Below are 23,736 nucleotides of genomic sequence, written 5' to 3' on the forward strand. Positions count from 1 at the left end.
AAACATTGATTTTTTATTAGGGTAATTTTTAATGACACATAATTTATGTCATTAATTAACAATGCGAAAATTTTGTCAAGAAAACTCAATTTGTGTCACGAAATGATAACTTTCGCCTTGTTCCAATAACCTTATTTTGCCTTGCTCCTCTATCTCTTGCAATGTACACATAAAGCTTTGGCAATTTTACCAAAGTGGGAAGCAGCTAAGGGGACGAAGGTATATTCGGAGAGAGATTGTTAAACAATTGTAAAAAGTAAGCCAAGAAGAGAGGTCCAATAAAATTCAGCCACCTCTCACATAGTAATTGAAATAGTCTAGCAACTTCAACCATTTCCCTCACAAAGAAGAAGAAGACCATAGCCACTCGAGGCTTTTGCACAGACAAACACCAAGAAGATGGTGTTCGGTTCCGTATCTGTGCTAAGCGCGTCGTTGTTGACGCCAGTCATCACACCTTGGAAAGGCTCTCTTCCATTATATATAGCCAAAGAACTTCCGAATTATTGAAAATAAATATTTTCAACAGTTTTATATTCTCCTTTAATTTATATTCACTTTTGTTAGAAGCTATTTCTTCTTCATTTTTCTCACGAAAATCACATAATTTATTTACTGTTCTTGTAAATGTGTAATGATTATTTTATCATTTCATGTGAACAATATGATTTTGTTACCATTTACTCTCTTTGCTTTTTACTATTGAAATCTCCCTAACTATAAACTAATTGCACAATTTTGCTCCTAATATACGATCATGTAGCAACCTATAAGCCAAGAGTAAAAACAAGAATCAATTGAAGAGGGAATATATTGATATATATCACCCTGGAAGATGAAATACACATGGAAGAGGGAATAAGTTGATACAAAAACTAATCACCATTCATCATATATGAACAAAATATGTAATGAAATGCTTGGAATGAAACATGATGAAATAATTTTCATTAGAATAAAATAAAGGGTAAGAAAATGTATCCATACCTTCGGATGGTATTCAGAAACAATCACCATAGGCAAATTCTGAGTAACGACACCAAAAAACTGAACTACTTTAGGATGACGGATCTTTTCCAATAATGTCAACTCATATTTGAATGCATTTATGTAGGAAATTCAATAAAATAATTAAGAAACCTTGCAATATGTGAGAGATATACGAACTTCAAACAAATTTTACAAGTTTCAGCAAAAATTTTCAAACAACTTTTAAAGTTTAAGCAAAAAGTAACCGTAGGTAGGAAGGGGAGAAAAAGTGGGGTCTCGAATTAATTCTGAAAAATTAGTAGGCTTTCAAAATTTAGGTTCTAGAAGTAGAATTATTGCAGAAAAATAAATAATTGCATCATTCAAATTGAATCAAACATATCAGGATGTTATATTCTCCACAACGTATAATGGAGTATAAACATAAAGTTTCTATATACAAAGCTATGTATCTCTACCCTTGACTTCTCTTTCTCTCTTTCTACCTTTTTTATCCTTTCTTTCTCCCATTCACTCAATACACTTGCAAGAACCTTCATTTTTTTTTTTATTTAAATTTTCTTGGCACCATCCTTTTTTACTTATCAAGGGTTTGTTATTGTCACATCTCTACCTTGTCAATTTTCGTTTTTCACTCAGCTTTCTTTCTTCTTTTGTCTTCACTACTTTCTTCGCTCCTTCTTCTCAAGCTCTAACTTTTGCTATTATCAACCAGTCTCAAATGACCATTGGAAAACCTATAGCCCACTGAGAGGCAGCCAATATAGTAATGCCTCTAATGATAAACTCCAATGAAATCAAAAGTTCTTCTTTAAGATTTGGAAAAATATATTAGATAAAGCATAATTAGTTGAAAAAGAACCTCAAAATTTTGTGTTAAACGACTACAATTTCATCGTATAATATGCCATATTGACATCATATTTTTCCTACAAAAACATATTAACTAAAATAAGCTCATAAACACAAAAATGCACTAAGTGTTGGTTAACATACACTACCTTGAAATATGACAAAGACTTTATTTCTCCTAACCAGACAGCATAGTCAGGAGGTAGTTTGGGAGCAAACATAATTGACTTAATTTCCACTAGCAATATCCTATAAAAATTTCAAATTCTTGAAATATGGAAACCAATGGAAGTTTTAGGGGAATGAAGTATAACCTCTAAATACAGAAGGATGACATAAAGGGGAATGAAGACTCAAAAGAAGGACGACGTTTTCGTAGAGAAGGACGACAATTTTGAGGGACAACGAATGAGTAATCATGAAGGATTTGGAAACGAATAGAGGTTTAGCGAAAGTGGAATGTGACAGAAGGACGGTGAACGTGTTTACTCGTTTTCGAACAGAGAATGTGTTTACGCATTTCGAACGGTGAACAGACGGACGCAAATCAACGAAGGTGAAGGGAACGCAAAGTAGACGAACGGTGACGGACGATGAACGCAAATGAATGAAGGTGAATGCTGATGAACGCGAAGGGAAGTCTTTTTCGGCAATGAACGCAGATGAATGCACAGATGAACGCGAAGGGAAGGTTAGGTGAACGACGCTTTTGATTTCGGGTGGAGAAGGGACAAAGTCGCGGCGAATTAGGTTTAATTAAGAAAAGGGGAAGTGATCTAATTGAAACGCTGTGTTTTGTAAAAGAATATTAAAACAATAATTTTTAGAAATTTCTTGACGTTTTTAAAACGTCAAAAACAAATTAAAATTTCTTGAAGTTTGTAAAAACATCAATGATCTTTTAGAATTATCTTGACGTTTTAAAAACGTCAAGAATTTTTTTATAAATTTCTTGATGTTTGTAAAAATGTCAAGAACTTTTTAGAATTATCTCGACATTTTAAAAACGTTAAGAATTTTTTATAAATTTCTTGACGTTTTTAAAACATCGAGGAAAACTATATATTATTGACGTTTAAAAAACGTCAAGAAAAAATACATCTTACTTGATGTTTAATTGCACAAAAAACGTCAAGAAAGTTGAAAATTGGCCTTTCATAAAAATTCTTGACGTTTTTTTATTTGAAATCACATCTTTCTTGACGTTTTTTCTCAAAAACGTCAAGAAAGGAAAACTACAACCATCAAGAGAGCCTGTTTTTGTAGTAGTGATTTTGGGGACAAGACTGAGTGTGGAGTTGGGATTATAATTGCACAAAATGGAATTCACTCATTTCCTACTTTAGGGTAAGTAGATGAATGTTAGCTTAAATGGTGTCTCCAAAACTTGAACAAAGGGCCCGTACCCTCTCGATGACATGAGAGGGGTTTTTGTTTATTAGTAGGACCATAAACAAGTTGTTCATTAGAGGAGCACTGGTTTTTAAGGATTAGAGGTAACATAGGGGTAAAGCGGTAAATTGATCCAACTGGTGATACAAACACTCGTGAAGGACTAACTTACTATTATTGGTCTATATCCGTGGACATAGAAATATATTTTTAGTGAGAAGAGTTCAGTTGTGAGTCTTTAGTGGAGTGTACACACAGCTAACGAATATTGATTAATGTGGTTAATGAGTTTAGCCAATTAATCTTAGATCGTTGTAGCTTCTGATCTGTAGGTCCATTAGGTCCTTTTCCTAGCTCGTAAAGGGTAATGAGATTTATTTGTATTGGTTGTAATTTAAAATGTTTAAATTTAACTTGGGAATTAGTATAATGTATAGTGATACATTATAATATAAAGTTTATCAAACTTTACTATATAAATTTAACTTTGGGGATGATTCAAAATTAATTTATGAGAGATAAAATATTTAAATGAGTTCAAATATTAATTTAATGTGAATTGGATTCATATTAAAATTATTGAGAGAAACTTATATTTGAATATGATTCAAATTTAATTTAAGTTAAATATAAGATAAATAATTTAGTGTTATTAGTTAATTGGAGAATTAATTAATAGTTTAGTTTAATATTATTTAATTAAATTCGATTTCATTAATTATTAACTAATTGATTAATGTTTAATTAATCAATAGATTTGAAATATATATTAATTTAATTATTTGTAAATTAATAGAATCTCATGGTTCTCTTCTACTTCATTTTCTATTCCTAGAAGGAAAGAGAGTTATAATATCTAGAACAAAACAATTTTCTTAAAAAAATGAATTAATAAAAAAAGAAAAAATAAGGCTAACGCTATTGCTCTTTGCAAAAAGAAAAGAGTTTCTCTCAAATATCTCTAAACTTTTTCCCATCCCAATTGGTTCCACAAACCAATCTCATCACAGAGGTACTCTTTGCAATTTAAGCTCTCTTTGCAATGGACAGTCTTCAAAGTTTTTTTTAACGATGTTTCCAATGCTTTCCTTTCTCTCTCATGTTTAATAAAACCAACTTCTCTTAAAACTTGTAGGGAGGCTACATCGTATCGAATTTCATACAACTGACGTGTTCATCGAGTTACAACAAGTGCCGCACAATAGTCTGTTCCGTGTTTGAAAAGTTGTGATTGTGACACGCTGCACATGAGGTTAGAACGAGACATGGCAAGGCAAGCCCTACGCGCGCCTGCCAACTTCTGCCACAATATTTTGTACGCAAGCTAATGTCTTTCGGCTGTTTTTGTGGGTTTTGGAAATTTTAAGCAAAGTTTTGATATTTTTATGATCAATGGGAATTAAATGGAATTATTTCCCATTATTTTTCATTATTTTAGATCTGAAGGAGATCGAACAAGTTTATAAGCCAAGGGTCCAAGCTACTCTCTATAAGTGACAAAAATGAGTTTAAAGTTGATTTCTAAACATGAATTTACTATCAAATGTTTCAAGCATGCTTTGATGTTTGAATATTTGAGGATACTGACTTATAAAGTATTTCCAAAGCATGCATTTAGAAACATTTTGGTAAACATGTTTTTATTGATGAATTTACTAATGAAAATTATAAGCAATCATGATTGTGCTAAGTTTTCAAAATGTTTAAGCTTGAAAATAATATTAGCATGTTTTAGTCTATACCTAAAATATTCTAAGATATATAGCAACCCTTCGGGAGAGATTTTCTTGTGCATAGAGGTCATTTGATTTGGATATTCAGTAAATACCTAGCTTTCCATCATTGGTATTAGATAAGAGATGAAGACTTTTAAAGATGCTTAGTTTCCCATCTCAAGGGACGAGACCCTGTACGAATGCCTAGTTTTCCATCTCATTGTAGTTATAACGAGATAGGGCACAATTGATGCCTAGAGTTTCATCTCGTAAGTATCGTATCACGGGATAGGGCTTCTATGCCTAGTTTATTGTTTTTCGTCTCGACGATTCTAGGTATAGCAACTGAAAGGGAAAGTTTGAGATAAGTTGTTTGAATTTGATTTCATTTATGTTAAGAGTTAATTGTTAAATACTTAATATTTCAAAACGATGTTTTATAAAACAATCACTCATTGGGCTATTTAGCTCACTCTTTGGATAAATTTCCCCATATGAATTACGTTGTTTGGAAAATTAAACCGTGCTTTAGTACTTCAAAGAAAACTTCTCTCCCATGTCCTCTCACCTCATGTCTGCCCCATTTGTGTTGATAACATGAAAAATATTTAGCACCTTTTAATTGACTATGTCTTTGTATCGAAATGTTGGTTCCGTCTTCTCCAAACATTCAATATTTGTTGGGATTTTTTGCTCAATCAAGGCTTATTCTTCTTTGTTCTCGACCTGCTACCTATGATTTATGATTTTGTTTTGGACATATTATTTTATCATTTTGTTTGGTTTTATATTTGTGGCTTTTGTTTTGTTTTTTTTTTTTTTTTTTTTTTTGAAAAGGAGACAACCTCTTTATTAATATTAAAATAATAATAATAATTAGACAAAAACTCAGAGTACAAGAGAGTTATACAATGAACATGTAACCATGGATCAGGGGGTGCACCTTGGCATCTCAACTAGGTTGACACCCCCATAGCACCCTCATCATATCCAACCAAGCTAAAACCCATAACAAAGGAGTAATGTCCAAAGGCAAAACAAACACAAAAAAAGCCTTCTATTTGTGGCTTTTGGTTTTGATCTTGTGTTGTCGCTTTTTGGATGTGATGAGGGCGCTAAGGGGGTGTCAACCTAATTGAGATGTCCAGGTGCGTCTGTTGATCCTCTGTCCTATTGCTCTTTGTATAATCCTCATTACATTGAGCTTTGTCTCTTCATTTTTCAATATTAATAATAGTGAGACTCATATCCTCTTTTTTTTTAAAAAAAAATATGGGTTAATTTGATAAAAGTGTTGCTAGCAGAGATTTGGTTTGAGCACAACCAACACATTTTCCATGATAACAAAAGGGATTTGTGTGGTGAAAATAGATCTATTAGATCTCTTGGAGCAATAAAAAAGAAATAAGATCTTTATGTGAAAGCCGAACTTTTTTTTATGGAGCAGTGTGAAGAAAGGCCTTTACTTTTGGGCAACATTGGAATTGGGGCATGGTTGTGCGCTTATTATCAAAAGTTGTCCCCTAACGATCAAACTGGTTCACTGTTGCGAAATGGTGGGTTAGTTGAGGACATGTCATTATTCTCGAACCTTCAGATAAATCTCCTTATCTTAGGGAATTAAAAGTTGTTCAACACAGGCTTGAAACAGACATGTATAGGGCTTCTGTATTTTCCCATAAGGAGCCAATGATTGATTATATATTGGTATGTTTTGCAAAGGGAAAGATTTCCCTAACACGTATTGTAAAAAAATATGTAGTTGGCTAGTAGTGAAAAGTTAGCAAGGCTATTCATGTTTCTCTTGGTGTTCCCTCTCACTCCTCTTGAAGCTTATTGTGGGCATTTTGTCAACTTACTTTGGGTTTCTTTTGTCTTCTGTTTTAATTAATTACTTCGTACTTATTTTACATTTTAGTTTTCATTAGTGCGTTCTGGATAGAGGATTTTGTTTAGCTCGTTGTTATTGTTGATAAAATTAAAATGCCAACGATTACAATTCTTGAGAACGGACTCATCTGTTTCCAATTCAGATGCCCAAAACTTGTTGAATGGATCCTATCTCGTTGATCGCGACATCTTGCTTGCAAAAGTATGCTCCTCCGTAAATGGACTCCAGGTATTGTCCCTAAATCCTTTGTTTTTTTATTATGTTCCTATATGGATTAAACTAGGTAGGATTCCAATGGAGTTATGGACAGATGTCAGATTGACTGTTGTGGCTAGTGCTATAGGAAAACCTCTATCTTTAGATCTAGCTACTAAGGAAAGACGAAGGTTGTCACATGCTTGAGTATGTGTTGAATCAAATGTGGACTCTCCTATGCTTGCTGAATTTACAATTCACCTTAGGGGAGAGGATTTCGTTATGACTGTGAATTATTAGTGGAAGCCTCGAAGGTGTAATTTATGCCGGTCTTTTGGGCATTCTAGTGGTAAGTGTCCTAAGATTGTGGAAAACAAAGTTCATCGAGAGGATGATGTGAGCAAGGTGGTTTCAAACAAAGAGGAGGAATGGACAATTGTGTCTTGTGGATGTGGTGTTAGACTTTAAATAGTTGGAGGAAAGTAAGACTAATAGCTCCCCCATTAGGCATATTAAGGAAAAGGAGGTAGGTAATCGGGATGCAATTACTCGTTATTAGGAAGAAAAGAGAGTTGGTTTATGTTCGAGAGAAGGGTAAATGTGTGGATGTGATTATGCCTAACTCTTTTGGCAGCCTTATGAAGTTAGGAAGACAAGTGGACCTTATCTATAGTGGATGACTCCCCTCCCACCCTACAAGTGGATGATACCGCTATGGTTCTTAGGCGTATGTTATTAATCACCTTAAGATCATTTCAAAATATAAATATATTTTTAGTATAAGTCCTCACGTTCGACTCTAGACTCACCAAGAAACCTTATTTGGATATTACGAATATGACAAAATTAGTGATATTAGATGACTATCAAACGATAATCATAGGGTTATCAACTTTTAAATTTACTACTTTTAAAATTTAGAAAATGTAGTGACATGAGTCATGTGATTATAAATGTTTTTGTTATTTTTGCAGGGTTCCAAAGAAAAAAGAAAAAAGTAAGATGTGATTGATAATATGTGAAAAAAGGAAAAAAATTAAAGAAACATAACTCGATATATCTAATTTGTTTAAAAACGACCCCATTTGTAATTTTTCTTTTCAAAAGTCACACAACATCTTTTTGGAAAGTTTTTTTAGAGAAGCATGCCAATACCTTCATCCTACGTATGTAGATGTATTTATGAATAATTTTTAAAAGTTCAAAACAATTTTTTTTAACATTTCAAAGTTTAAGGTTATTTTTTTACACAAACTACAAAATTCAAAAGAATTTTTTTTTGTAATTTAACTAAATACTGTTGTATGTATATATATATATATATATATAAATTAGTTATCTTTTTTAGTCCTATATTGTAAAAAAATATGATTATCGATTTATCGAAATCTAATTTGTAAATGGCTTAAAACATTTAGTTTGTTGAAAAAAAAATGACAAAACAATGGACCAATGGACAGCTAATACGAGTCAGTGAACCGAATACACAAAATTCTCTAAATCCAATTAAGCAAGATTTCAAAAAAAAAAAATCTAATAAAAACCCTACATGTACAGTCTCTCTCATTTAAAATTTCTTTATCCTCTTCTCTAACGGCCAAGTCTCCCTCTCCTCCCTCTCCTCCCCCATTCTCTCTTGCTCTCTTGTCTTCTTTGGCCTATCTCTCAATTTCCGTTTCTGTAAGGAAGAAACCCTATCATACCCATTTCGCGGATCCATCTCCATCTTCTTCTCTAAGTCGCGGATCCAATCTCCATCTTCTTCTCTTAGTGCGTCCTTTCCATTTCTTCGTACACTCCATTTTTCCTTTCTCTTTTCGAAACCCTAAGGCCTATCTCTCAATTTCCGTTTCTTTAAGGAAGAAACCCTATCATACCCATTTCGCCGATCCATCTCCATCTTCTTCTCTTAGCGCGTCCTTTCCATTTCTTCTTCTTCTTCTTTGTTCGTACACTCCATTTTCCCTTTCTCTTCTCAAACCCTAATTCTCTTTAATTAATTAATTCCCTCTCCTTTCTCTCTCACTTCCTCCCTCTTCCATTAATGGCAGGTTCTCCTTATCTTCCTCCTTTCTCCAGTGTTGATTCCTCCTCTACTTCGATCTGAGATGCTCTTTTCTTCTTCCCTCGCAATTTCGATTCCACCATCGTCACCGATTTTGGTTGCAATTTCTACTCTCTTCAACCTCAACCTTCTAAATTCCCTCACTCTCACCGGATTGACTTCAATGTCCTTGGAACCTCCACTACTACTATTAGTACTCCCCTCATCAAAGAATCCGCTGGATTATCAGACGCTCCTCTTCCTTTCCTTTCTAATCCTTGTGTCTCTTCCAACTCCAGTGGTGAGCCCCCGAACAAATCGCATTACTCCGTGAGTTCCCAATTAATTCCATCTTTATTTAATATTCAATTGTCCTCTTTCCATTTGTTTCAATTATTGAATAGAAAGTTAATTGAATGAACTATGTTCCAATAATTTCATGTGGTTCTAGTAAAGCACAGTGCATCCGGTCGAACTTCCCCCATTATGTAATTTTATGGAGGTAGTTTTGTAAATTGGATTGAAACAGGGGCTATTCAATGTGTATGCATTAAAATATAGGGATTGTTTTTCAATTAAATATAAATCGATTGAGCCTCTGATGTGCTAGTAAGCATCAGATCTCCTCTGTGTATATATAGTTAGGTACTCTTCTTTTTTTTATAGGTTCCGTCATATATATCACGGTCTGAAGTTGTAGCTAAACTTGCTTTCATCTTCAGTTTCTATCACTATTTAAAGGTCAGATTTTGTTCGATTAGAAGAATGTAAATTTGTCAAGGACAATAGCATGCTTAGTTTAATTGTACTCAAATATTGTTACTAAAACAATTGCTTTATTTGCGTTGATACCATTATTTGTGTGGTAGATCTCTTGATTCATTTTGATGTTTGTATTTTGAAGACATACAAAGGTCATAATACTAGTTGCTATTCTTTTTATCTTGGTACGTTTCATTTTTGTTTTAATATTTCACTGTCTCTATAACTGATTGTACAAACATATCTCATCATTCAATCACTTTTCAAGTTTTAGATTCTGAAATTTGTACATATTGGGGTTTTCCTTTTTCTTTATTTTGGATTATTTCAAATCTCCAAAGATCTTTCTTGTAACATTTGCATATTTTAGTTTGTTAAAATCTTCGAAAGTAGAGGAGAAGGCTCCAAAAGCATTCTGTCTCTCATTGCCTTGCCCTAACATTATCATCTGTGTAAGATGTGCCAATGAGTAGACCATTTTCTTTTACTTTTTTTTCCATAGCTTTTGAACCACTTTCCCTTTCTCTCATTCTCTTTCATTCTTCTTTTATGTTAATTGGAAGAAGCTTTGAGGCCTCTCTTGAAAATAATGAGGTTTTGAATGGGATAGAAAGAGAGTGATGGTGGGATCCATCAAAGGTTTGGGATTTCACACAATGTTTGCATCACTCTTTTAAATGTAATTAGAGGTTGAGGAGTTGATCGCCGATCATAGATAAGGAGGGGCTGGTTAGTGGCTTGGAAAAGAATTCAGACAACATTAATTTTTTCTAAAAAATAAAACCAACCTTCCGACGGTTGGTTAACACTCCTCGACAGTTGAGATAGGGTAAGACTTGTATTCTGGTTCTGTTGATACCTATATTTGTGCTTCATCACTTTATAATTGTACTTTTATTTATCCCCTTTGTATATTTCCATGTGTTTCATGTTTGTCTTTTATGTTTCTTCTATTTATATATTTCTTCATGTTCTTCTCCATTCGGGTTTGCTCTTGCGGAGGTTACACATTCATTGTTGTGCTGGTACTTTAGTTAATGATGTCTAATAATTTTTGTTTTGCAAATTTTCTTGTTAGTGCTCAAGTTTGATTTCATACTGCCTTTAGCATAGCTTTACGACTGCAGAATTCAATTGCACATTGCCCTTTTTTATTTTGTTATTACTGATGGACTTATTTGTGATACCTTTAAAGAAGAAAATTTATGGCTATTTGTGTTGAAGTTTATTTGTTGATTATTGGTTGGTTTTTTCCCTCCACTTTTCTTAATATTTTGAAGTGTGTAATAAGGTAAGCAATTTTTTAGTCCCCTAAATTTGTTTTGTTGATGAATTGTTTCCTTTTTTTTCTCGGTTTTGTTTTCAGGTTTTCATCATTATTCATTTGGTGGCTAAATATTACTCATGGGTATTTGTTCGATCTTATTTTGTTGTGATCAATTGATATACATAATATGCACTATAAATTTGTTAAATTGTTGGATTATTTGCTTTTTTAATAAGGTTGGAGGAACCTCAAGGTACGTTTTGTTAAAGCATATTTTATATTGATAAATTTGAAGTTGTCAAGTCTATAACAATGATAATGTTAATACGAGTAAATTTATAGCAAATTTAGTTGACTTAACTTATTTACATGCTGGTTGCTCGGACTCTTGGAAAAACCTTACGTGCATTTTAACCCACGGTAAGAGGACTTAAGGTTGTTATGACTTACATATCAGTTTTTGAGATTTTCCTTTGTAACTTTTTCATAGACCTTATTGTAGTTTTTTGTTCTTCATTTTTGTTTGTAGGACGTTTCTAGAGAATGCAAGACCATGTTTGAGTGAGAAATTGGTCTCGATGAAATTGAGAGTTCAATGAACAGCACATACAATGCAAGTAAATCTACCTACTCAAACCCATCTTCTATTTCTAAAGCAGAAGGGCTTTCGGTGGCTGAAACAAGTGAGTGATTAAGTTTTTTATCACCCGTATTATTTGTTATCACTAGGAAAAGAAAGCTGAGTAGAAAAAGTAGAATGCCAAATGGAAAAAAAAAAGATTAGTAAGCAGCGTTATTATTTTAAAATAGAAAACAAAAATTAACATTATTGTTAAACCGAGCCATTCTAGAGAACATGAAATAGAATTGGATAGCTGCCATGCATCGTGTCTATGAATGTTAAGAATGAAACTATCGGTAGGGTTATAGAATAATCATTCTATCAGCCTCAATTATGATACAGGGTTTATGAAATAGAATTTTCTTATGTATTGTAATAGTAGAAGATTCTTCGTCAGGAAGCAAAGCTTATAGCTTTGAAGAGTATCTAAAGGTTACAGAAGAGCAACCGAAAGCTTACGATCAGCTCCAAACCAATTTTCCAGCACAAAGCCAGAGTGGATCCCAAGTACAACGGGAAGGTTGTTAAAATCAAATCTCTTATGTCTTATTTCATAACTATTTAGTTTTGATCTTAACTACAACAATTTTCATTTTTTTCTAGGTGAACATTGTATGTGCTTAGAAATTAAGTGTTTTGAAAATTAGAGGTGAGCAATCACACTTAGAAACTAAGTGTAGAACCATAGAAATGTTACCCCATCGGTTCTAGCAATGCCTAGTTACCGCAGTTCATAACAAAGAAAGAAAAGAGGCTCGTAAATGCAGACCATAAAAAAGTGAGACAATCAACAATTATAAAAAAAAATATATGCAATATGCATTAAAAAAAGCTCATGAAAAATATAGAGTCAAGTCGGTTAGGTCAAGTAGAACATGTTGAGTTCCCTAGCTATTAGAGCTTTTGGGGGAAAACATCGCTTTTGGCCTAACCAAAACTAGACCATCTATTTTTAGTGTTTTAAACATAACGTCAAGTTTGATTGAGGGATTTGAAAAGAGGAGGAATCCTCCTCGATCCACAATAGGGCGAAAACGAGGCTTGTTGTCACTTCGAAGGGAGCAGTCAAACTTAGCATTGAGTTTGATTTTTTTTTTTTTGAAAAGGTAATGATAATATTATACAACAACAAGGTGGACCTCACAGCCTGTGGTCAAGACAAAAGAGCGAACAACACTCACAGAACAAGTAGTTAGACAAAATAACCCATAAGTACCCAAAACAACCCCACATCTCGGGAACAATAACTAAAACCAAAAGAAACATACTTGTGTTCCAAACATTAAAAGGACAAGAAGAAGAGAGAAAGACAACAAAGTTAATAAAGAGAAGAGAAACCCCACAACTCGGGAACAAGCAAACGAAAAGAACATTAAATAAGACCATGAACACCATCCAACCAAGAAGCAGCACGCGCTTTAATACACGACCGAATGAGCTTGAATACAACCATAGGCTCCCGAATAACACCTCTATGAAGACGATGATTTCTCCTCACACTCTTCCCAATACCCTGATTATAAATCCAAGATAACCCAACCCCCCAATAACCGATTCTATGAGAAGATGACATAAGCAAAAGGATCCTCGACCAAATCTCCCACCCAAAATGACAAGAAAAAAACAAATGATCACGAGACTCATAGTTCCCTCCACAAAGCTAACACGATAAAGGAATCGACCTATCCCACCGACTTAACCTATCTCTAGTACCCAACCTATCCCTGATGGCCAACCAAGCACAAAAGGAGTGCTTAGGAATATTTCCCCCACCCCATAGTAAACCCGACCAGCCAACCCTACTACTATGAGGACGAATAGTCTCCCACGCACTAGTGATCGAAAAACTATCATGACTCCCCGACACCCAAACCCACCTATCCTCAACACTCGGACTCGGCCTCACTCCCTAAACCCTATCCCAAATGTCCATCAAATCCAAAGAAACAAGCGGCCATCTCCAATCACCATCCCGACCCATGAAATCCACCAGCCTCGCATCCCACCGACAACCCACATCATAGATCACCCTCTTCCCAAACTGCCGGATAATCGGCCCACCCTGAATCCATGGAACCAACCATTCTCTACACTTCCTTCCATTGCCCACCTCCATCTTAACATGAGCTTTAAGGATATCCCACTTAGGCAAGATTTCCCTAAAGCACTAAGATCGACCCACCCCAGCATCGATCTCCCACAGCGACTCCCTTTAAGGATATAAGATTCCACCCAAGCAACTCACAAACTACCAGATTTAACAAGTAGCAACCATAATATCTTCAACGTGCTAGCTATATTCCAAGAAGATCCATCACGAATAGCAAGACCTCCTTCATCAAAAGGAAGACAAACCTCATCCCAGACAACTTTAGCGCCACCTCTTCCCTCCTCCTTACCTCTCCACAGATAAGCCCTCAAGATCTTATCAACGTCTCTATGGACTTTCATAGGAAGCATGAACACACTAGCCCAATAAACCTGAAGGCTCCTAAGGACTGAGCGAACAAGCTGAAGTCTACCTGCAAAAGATAACACTCTAGCAGACCAACACCGAATACGACTGGTAATACACTGAATAAGGGGATCACAATCAGAGCTCCGCAATCTTCCAGAGAGGAGAGGAAGCCCAAGATAACTAACAGGGAGATGACCAATGGAAAAACCCATGTTAGCAGCAAGCCGAGAAGCTTTCGAACTATTAACCCCCACAAGAAAAATTGAGCTTTTAGCAAGATTAGCAAACAGTCCTGAAAGCTCACCAAACCTCTTAATAGTTTCTTTTATGAAACTTATAGAATGATTATCAGCAGTACAAAAGATCATCAAGTCATCTATAAAAGTAAGATGAGTTAATCTGACCTTCTCACAAAACTAGTGGAATTGAAAATTCTCAGGTGGGCTGTTCAACATGCGAGAAAGCACCTCCATGACCATCACAAATAAGAACGGGGATAAAGGGTCACCTTGTCTAAGTCCTTTCCTCCCATGGAAAAAACCTTCCAACGATCCATTAATCATAATGGAGAACATCGGAGAGGTCACACACGCTCGAACCCAGCTCACAAATCTTAAAGGCGTACCTATGGCAATCAGCAGGCCAAAGAGGAAATCCCAATTAACAGAATCATAAGCTTTTTGGAGGTCAACCTTCATAGTGGACCGAGGTTTACCTCTGTGCAAATGGTATGCCCTTACAAGCTCCTGACAAAGAAGAATATTGTCAATAATACTTCTCCCAGGGATGAAAGCTGGCTGATTTCCACTAACAAAAGAAGGAAGCCACACACGAAGCCTATCTGCCAATATTCTTGAAATGCACTTATAAATAACGCTACAACAAGATATAGGGCTGAAATCCTCCAATCAATTAACACCATTCCTTTTAGGAATAAGTGTAATAGTAGTCGTATTCACCCCTTGAGGGAAGTAATTGGTCTCAAAGAAGTGTAAGACGACATCACAGAAGCCCTCTCCAACCACTGTCCAAGCTCCTTTGAAGAAGCCAACTGAATACCCATCACGGCCTGGAGCCTTTCCACCATCCATGGAGAACAGAACACGTCTCACTTCCTTCCTGCCAATAGGCGACTGGAGGGCCTGGCAACACTCCTCAGTCCATCTAAACTGAACAATCTCCTCAATACAAGTAGAGAGCTCTCTATAGCTAATATTTTGAGAACCCAGACTATCTTTGAAATAATTCACTACCACCTGAGTCACCTGATCATGGTTAGTCAACCAATTTCCATCTGGGTCAATAACTGATCTCAAAGCATTGCTGCTCTGCCTTGATCGAACATATCGATGAAAAAAGGCAGTATTCTAGTCATCTAGCTTCAACCATCTGATTTGCGACTTCTGGCGCATAGCGGCTTCCTCCACTCTAACCGCTTTCCAAAAGTTTATCGTGGCTAAGCTTGCGTGATTAGTCGCCTCCTCCGACAACGAGTTCGTCTCCATCTCTCTTTAAGCTCGGTCCATGGTATCATTGGCAAGACGAACATCCTCACTGATGGTTCGGATATGCCTACCAAAATGTCTGCGAAGAATCGACTTGAGATTTCTTAAGTTCCTTACACTATTCACAATTGGAGAAACTCTAGTATCTTTGGTCCAAGCAGAGGACACAACATCCATAAAGGACGCTTCTTCAACCCAATGGTTAAAGAAACGAAAAGAGACCACTTGTTGGCTTCGCTGATTACTGGGATAGACAAGTATGGATGAATGATCAGAAATACCCCACGGGAGGACGTTAACCAACATGTTAGGCCATGTACTAAGCCCCTCATCATTCACTAGGATACGATCAAGTCTCCTCATCAAACCCAACCCATGTCTCTTACTAGTCCAAGTAAACCAGTTCCCCTGGACCGCGGGTTCAACAAGGTCCGCCTCTCGAATAGCCATGTCAAACTCCTCCAAATCCTCCACGTTCGGAGCACCTCCGAAGGCTTCAGAGTGGAGTCTGATGGTGTTAAAATCACCAAAGACCATATCCGGTCCTCTCCAACCAGCAGAGATCTCAATTATTCGCCTCCATAAAACATGTCTCTCGATATTACTATTAGAGGCATACACACACAGAACTTCTACCTTCTCCCCAGAGATCAAATCTGTTATTACACCAGAAATAAACTGGTCGACAACCTCGTTAGTCGTGAACACGAATCTGTTACGTTTCCACATAATCCACATCCGACCTACTCCACTATTGTTGTAGTTACTAATGAACCCCTACGAATCACTAAATCTTCTAGATATCGAGACAAAGTTCTCCTCTCGAACTCTAGTATCCAGGATGCAATAGAAACCCACCGTAGACACGGCTAAGAAGTCCTTCACCGCTCTACACTTTACAGGGCTATTAAGGCCCCGCACGTTCCACGTACACCAACTAACCATGAGGTCATATGGGAGCCGCCTCTCCCATAGGAATTACATCACCTGTAGTACTCAAAACGACCATAGAAGAGTCATCTACTCGTAAGGGAGGAGGGGAGCCATCCACTATAGATAAAGGCCATTTATCTCCTTTATCCACCTCCATGAGGTTGTTAAATATATATCACTAACACTATTGTTGCAATGATCGATCATCTCGATGGATTACCCATTTAAGAGTTGTTGACAAGAGTTGACACTCTAGAATCAAAAGTTGTAAGAACTAGATGTTGTAATTTATGTCCTAAAACTCGTTGTAATCATAATCTATTCAATTAAGTCGTTATTGATACTATAATCTTAAAGCCAATAAACTAAGGACCCGAGGTTATTATTAAGTAAACTTGAACTTTATGTAGAGACATAAAAGTTGATCAAGTTTAAGTATAGAGCCTAAATAGTATAGATTGTACGAATACAGTTAGGCACCTTATTCCAGGACACAATGAATGCAGTCTGCTTTGTATTTAGTATAAACGATGTGATCCTAAATCCTAGAGACATGAAAGTATGGACATCCTATGTAAAGAGTTTACAAAAGAATAGAACCATGAAATAGTCACTTTTAAGTTATAACACCGTTAACTTTGAAAAACTTACTATTTCATTGATAGATATCAAATATAACTTAATCTTAATACTGGGCTAACTATAAGCTTTTGTTCTCACCAGCATGCTTGTTTAAGGCGTTGTTTATCTATGGCCACATGCCCAATTACCCCCAAATCACCTTTTCTTTATGTCTTGTATTTAGTTTAGTCTATTGCTTTCCTTTTTATGTCATAGACCTAGGGTGTGAGGTGTCACACATTTTCATTTGCAAACCTGTCAAAGCTCAAAAAGTCTAAACTATACTATAGGAGAGACCCAATAGTTGAATCCCCAACCATGTCTTATCGTATTCTTTATAATTAAATTTTTATTTGCAATTGAAAGTCTTCAACGCATTCTTTAATGATGTTTTTAATGATATTCTCTCTCACATTTTATAAAACAATTTTTTCAAGAACGAGAAGGGAGGTTATATCATATCGTGAGTTTGTTTGTGATTTTCGGATTTTACATGCCTGACTTATTGACTGAGCAAAACAAGTGTTCTACAATTGTCCGTTCCATGTTTGAAAGATTGCGATTGTGGTACGCAGAGTGTCACAAGTGTGCTTGTCCAAGGCATTATTTGCCTATGGTCGTATGCTCGTATATCTTCAAACCACTTTATCTTTATGCTTTGTACTTAGTTTAGTCAACTGCTTTCCTTTTGTTGTCACCGACCTAAGGTGCGTCGTTTCGCAATTTCCATATGCAATGTTGTCAATGCTAAAAAAGTTTAAGATGTATTGTAGGGGAGGCATGGTAGTTGAATCCCCAACTAAGCCCTATTGTGATTTTTGCAAATCTAAGCTTTATTTGTAATTGACAATATTCAATTTTTTCTTGAAGGATGTTATCAATGTTTTTCTTTATCTCTCACGTTTTATAAAACAAATTTCTCTCAAAAGATGAAGCGAGGCTACATCGTACCACAAGTTTGTCCACAACTTTCAAATTTCACAAGGTTGCCTTGTTCATCAATTTAGAACAAGTGTTGCACAATCGCCCATCCCGTATTCGAAAAGTTGCATTTTGTGACAAGTGGTATTAAAGCTTTGTTAGCTCCTTGGCTAAGCGAGATGCAATTATGTCAACAATGAAACAACTATCAAAGTTGCAACTGGAGCGACTGACTGAGATTGAAGAGGAATTCTTGGATATGAAAGAATTGCCAAACGAAGTAAGATTTCTCTAGACCCAACTTGAGATGTTTAAAGAAAAAGTCAGAGAAATAGACGCATTGAATGCCTAAATAGACAAACTACCCATAAATGAATTGGTGCTGAGGGTTGTTTCGTTAGAACATAAAACCACCAAAGTAGGTAGTTTTGAACGTGTAAGTAGCTCTTCAAGTTCTATTGCACAAATGGAAGAGCGTGTCGAAGATTTTCACTTTTGACAAGCTCCAACATAATCAGTTATATTTCAAGAAAGAGAAAAGTGTTTTTGCTAAATAGCGTATCAATTTTCTAGGTCACATCATCGAATGTAGAAAGATTTGAATGGACGAACATAAGTTGTAAGCTATTAAGGAGTGGAGAGCCCCCACTTCCGTGAAAGAGTTACGTTTCATCCTTCAATATATTCTAAAATAGGGTTCACCTACTATCCTCTAGACTCAGTACCAGGAGAAAGAAATAGATGGAAAAAGTAATGGGCTTGGTAATTTTTTTCTATGTAAATAAGAAAAAGAAATCCAATTTGGTACAAGAGCCCAAATTCAATAGCCAGCCCATCAAATGAGGTCAACGACCCTATTTATAAGGATTTTCCATGCAAAATTGCATGTCCATGGAATACTAAAGCCCAACAACTCAAAGCTCTATTTCTAATATGAAATTTGATGGCTATAACACATATACTTGTCAGTTTCTCTCTCTTCTCCCAATTCGAACAATTCGACTTATTCCATCACACTGTTTTAAGTTTATTCCATATGAGCTAGCAAGGGAACCTAATGGACCTATATATCATGGACTCCAATGATCCAAGATTAATTGACAAAATTCTTATAGACTGAGTTAATCAACATTCGTTAACTAACGGGTCATTCATGTATGTACTGGAACGATTCAGAATCACCTCGTTTGTACTAACTACAAAGCGGGCAGCATCCACAATTTCTCTGAAAACATCCGGGTTACTACAACGTCACCACGATGTACAATTTTCCTGATAAGATGGTACTTACGTTCGATATGTTTTCCCCGTTTACGACTTTTAGGTTCTCTTGAATTTGAAACTGCACCACTGTTGTGACAGTATAAAGTGATTGATAGATGCATATTTGGAACGACTTTCAGATCTGTCAAGAATTTTCTTAGCCATAATGCTTCTGTTGTTGCTTCAAAAGTTGCTACGTATTCTCCCTCCATTGTGGAATCAACTATACAAGTTTGTTTTATGCTTCTCCAAACTACTACTCTTCTATTTAGAGTGAATACTAATCCTGATGTAGACTTTCTAGCATCTTTATCAGTTTGAAAATCATAATGAGTGTATCCAGTAAGGATCAAATCTTTTGTACCATACACGAGAATGTAGTGTTTTGTTCTTCAAAGATATTTTAGAACATTCTTAACGGTTGTCTAGTGATCACGTCCAAGATTGGACTGATACCTACTGACCATCCCTACTAAGTAGCAAATGTCAGATCTAGTACACAACATTGCATATATCAAACTTCCAACAGCGGAAGCATAGGAAATTTTTCTCATATCCTCAATTTCTTGAGGTGTCTTAGGACATTGTTCCTTTGACAAATGAATTTCATAGATGTATAATAGCATATCCTTTTTGGAATTCTACATTTTATATCTAGACAACATTTTGTCTATATAAGATGCTTGAGACATGGCTAGTGTTTTGTTCTTGCAGTTCTGTACAATTTGGATCTTAAGAACGTATTGTGCATTTTCCAGAACTTTCATTTGAAATTGCATAGCTAGCCATTTCTTGATATTAGTATGAAATCCTATGTCCTTTTCCAATAAGTAGAATATCATCTACATACAAGACTAAGAATACTACAATGGAATTGACGACCTTTTTTGTAAACATAAGGTTCGTCAACCTTTTGTATCAAAGCCATAAGATTTGATCATAGTATCAAATCTTATATTCCAGGATCTAGATGTTTATTTTAATCCATAAATGGATTTTTGAATCTTACAAACCTTTTGTTCTTGATCTTGATCTATAAACCCCTATAATTGAGTAATATAGATACTCTCTTCAAGATTGTCATTCAAAAAAAGTTGTCTTGACATCCATCTGCCAAATTTCATAATCATAAAACGTGGCGATGCATAAGACTATTCTAATTGACTTTAGCATGGCAACGATAGAGAAAGTTTCTTCATAGTCTATGTTAGAAAGAGACATGCGCAGTGGAAAAATGGAATACAAAATTCCCCTAATTGCACCTATTTAACTTGCAACCCTAAATTAAAAGAATTACGAAATATTATACCTATGTATCTATTCAAATATGAATGTCTATACCTCTCACAAAATTCCAAAAATTTTTTAAACCAAAATGTAACACCTTAAACTTAGGATTTGGAATTCGTATCTCCAGCATTCTCTGCATCCCCTGCCACCTGGCAGCATCATCCTTACTATTCTTAAAAACTTATTAGAATGAAATTCCTCTTCACAAAACAACACGAAATCTTTCAGCATGCTTTTCCTCACTCACATGCATCCTAGGAAAATTTCCAAGAGGTCACCCAACATAGAATTTCTTCAAGCTAAGCACGCTTAACTTTGAAGTCCCTATAATCGAGCCACCGAAAAAAAAAGGTTCACATTGTTGGTATAGGTATTAAGTTTTAATTCTTTTCAGTCTTTCTTAACACGACTTTCATGTCCTCAAGGTGCACCTTGTCGGTATACTTGTCGATTTCTCTCTCTTCTCTCAATTCGGACAATTTGACTTATTCCATCACAGTTCTAAGTTTATTCCATATGAACTAGAAGGGAAACCTAATGGACTTATATATCATGGGCTCCAACGATTCAAGATTAACCATGATCAATAAGTTAATCCTTCACATGTTATTCGTAACCTCGAATGGATCAAATTACTGTTTTATCCTTGAGACTACATCTTATTTCTTAAGTCTCATTGATCCACTATTGAACAATTGGTTTAAGGTCCAACCTATAAACTTAATCCCTCTCGGGCTAACATGAGGGTGGGGCCTCTTGTTCAAGACATGGATTTAGTGCTTAAGAGAACAACCTATCTACTAACCCTAAAACAGGTAGAAGTGAATTTTTTCTTGCATCCTATGTTCCCAGCATTCATCTGATCTTACCCTTGAAATAGGAGGCTTATTGGGAGAACGTTGATGAGATACCCTCACCTATGCAGATGTAACCCTAAAATAAGTAGAAGTGAATTCAGTCTTATGTAAGTACTTTATAGTGTTTAAGAGAACAACCTATCTACTAACCCTAAAACAGGTAGAAGTGAATTATGTCTTGCATCCTATGTTCCCAGCCATTCATCCGATCTTACCCTTGAAATGAGAGGCTTATTGGGAGAACGTTGATGAGATACCCTCACCTATGCAAATGTAAGCATAATCTCATGTGAACAGGAGTTCATAGTTAGCTTAGGATTAAGATTAAGCTACCTAAGTCATCAATAAACGAAATAGTCAGTTCTAAACATTAAACGGTGTTTAACGTAAAAGTGACTATTTCATGGATCAGTCTTATGTAAGTACTTTACATAGGATGCCCCCACTTTAGGATCACCTCATTTGTACTAATTACAAAGCGGGTCACATCTTATCCCACTTTAGGATCACCACTTTAGGATCAGTCTTATCCTACATGAACAATTTAGGATCACCTCGTTTGTACTAATTACAAAGCGGGTCACATCTGTAGTTTCTCTAAATAATCTCATGTGGATCGAACTTTATCCACATTTATGTCTCGACATAAAGTTCAAATGTATTAAAAAATAGCATCAACACTTAGTTTATTGGATTTAAGATTATAATTTTTAATTTTTCAATAATGATTTTATTGAACTGAATATGATAACAAACTACGAGTTTTAGGACATAAAATCCCAACATATGTATTTTTGCCTCTAATAATAATGTTGAAAGATGTTTATTGATGTTGTCTCTTTGATTTGGAGTCGCCATGTAGGAGTTTCTCTGATTGTGAGTTTCGTAAGAAATTTACATAACCACAAGCCTACCCTCCATATACAATTTGGTAAGCACATTCAGAGCCTAAGTGAGGAGGTTCGTATTGCTAAAGAGTCCATGGATAAAGCTCAGAGAAAGGTTGGGCAAAATCCTATGTCTGATGTTTTGAGTCGCCAAGCAGGTCTTGCCATTGAGGCCTTTTGGACGGTTGTTAAATTGGAGGAAGCCTTCATGTGTTAGAAGTCCAAGAGGTTTGTGAGTTTCCTTAGAACTTGTGTTACCTCCTCGATGTTCTCCATTATGATTAATGGCTCTTTCAAGGGTTTTTTAATGGGAAGAAAGGTTTGCGGTAGGGTGATCCTTTATCTCCTTTCCTTTTTATCATGGTGATGGAGGTCCTCTCTCGTATGTTAAATCGGCCTCCTCCGAGCTATCAGTTTCACAGGCATTGTGAGAAGGTTAGCTTAACTCATCTGACCTTTGCTAATGATCTTATGATTTTTTGTGCTGCTGATGATTCCTCTTTGAGTTTTATTAACGAGACTATTCGAAAGTTTGGTGATCTCTCGGGGTTATTTACTAATCTTAGTAAAATTTCTATGTTTGTTGTAGGGGTTAATAGTGATGATGTTTATCGTTTGACTACCAGTTTGGGTTTTGTCCTTAGGCATCTCCCTGTTCGTTATCTTGGGCTTCCTTTACTTTTTGGAAGGTTACGACCTACTGATTGTGCTCTCTTATTCAACGTATTACTAGTCAGATTCATTCTTGGTTTGCTAGAGTTTTATCATTTGCAGGTAGATTGCAACTGGTTCAATATGTGCTTGATAATCTTCAGGTTTACTAGGCTAACGTGTTTGTGCTGCCTGTGAGTGTGCATCATGAGGTTGATAAAATCTTGAGGTCTTATCTTTGGAGGGGTAAGGAGGAAGGTAGAGGAGGTGTTAAGGTGGCGTGGGCTAAGGTGTGTTCCTTTTGAGGAGGGTGGTCTTGCTATTCTTGATGGGTCTTCTTAGAATGTTGTGAGTACTATGAAGAATCTTTGGTTGTTGCTGACTAGTTCGAGTTTTCTATGGGTTCCTTGGGTGGAGGCTTATATTCATAAAGGAAGGTCATTGTGGGAAGTCGATTCTTGTGTTGGTCGGTCTTGGTGTCTTTGCGTTATCATGTGGAAACGAGATAGTCTAAAAGAGCATGTTCAGATGGAGGTTGGGGATGGTAGGCATTGTAAACTGTGCCTGGATCCGTGGTTGCAGGGTGGTCCTCCTTCAACAAGTTGGTGAGAGAGCGCTTT

General features: G+C 35.8%; 2 protein-coding genes across 2 annotated transcripts; both read right to left on the reverse strand.

The window, feature by feature from the left end:
* Positions 1-13,971: 13,971 nt before the first annotated feature.
* Positions 13,972-15,693, reverse strand: LOC116403921. The gene is made up of 4 exons (XM_031885867.1): positions 15,622-15,693; positions 15,148-15,516; positions 14,814-14,934; positions 13,972-14,564 (listed from the first exon to the last, which is right to left on the reverse strand). Exons 1-4 carry the CDS (start codon positions 15,691-15,693, stop codon positions 13,972-13,974), a joined length of 1,155 nt encoding a protein of 384 aa, XP_031741727.1.
* Positions 15,694-15,699: 6 nt separating this feature from the next.
* LOC116403922 lies at positions 15,700-16,422 on the reverse strand. The gene has a single exon (XM_031885868.1). It carries the CDS (start codon positions 16,420-16,422, stop codon positions 15,700-15,702), a length of 723 nt encoding a protein of 240 aa, XP_031741728.1.
* Between the last annotated feature and the right edge of the window lie 7,314 nt (positions 16,423-23,736).

The sequence above is a fragment of the Cucumis sativus genome, chromosome 5 (assembly GCF_000004075.3).
Source record: "Cucumis sativus cultivar 9930 chromosome 5, Cucumber_9930_V3, whole genome shotgun sequence".
NCBI lineage: Eukaryota > Viridiplantae > Streptophyta > Magnoliopsida > Cucurbitales > Cucurbitaceae > Cucumis > Cucumis sativus.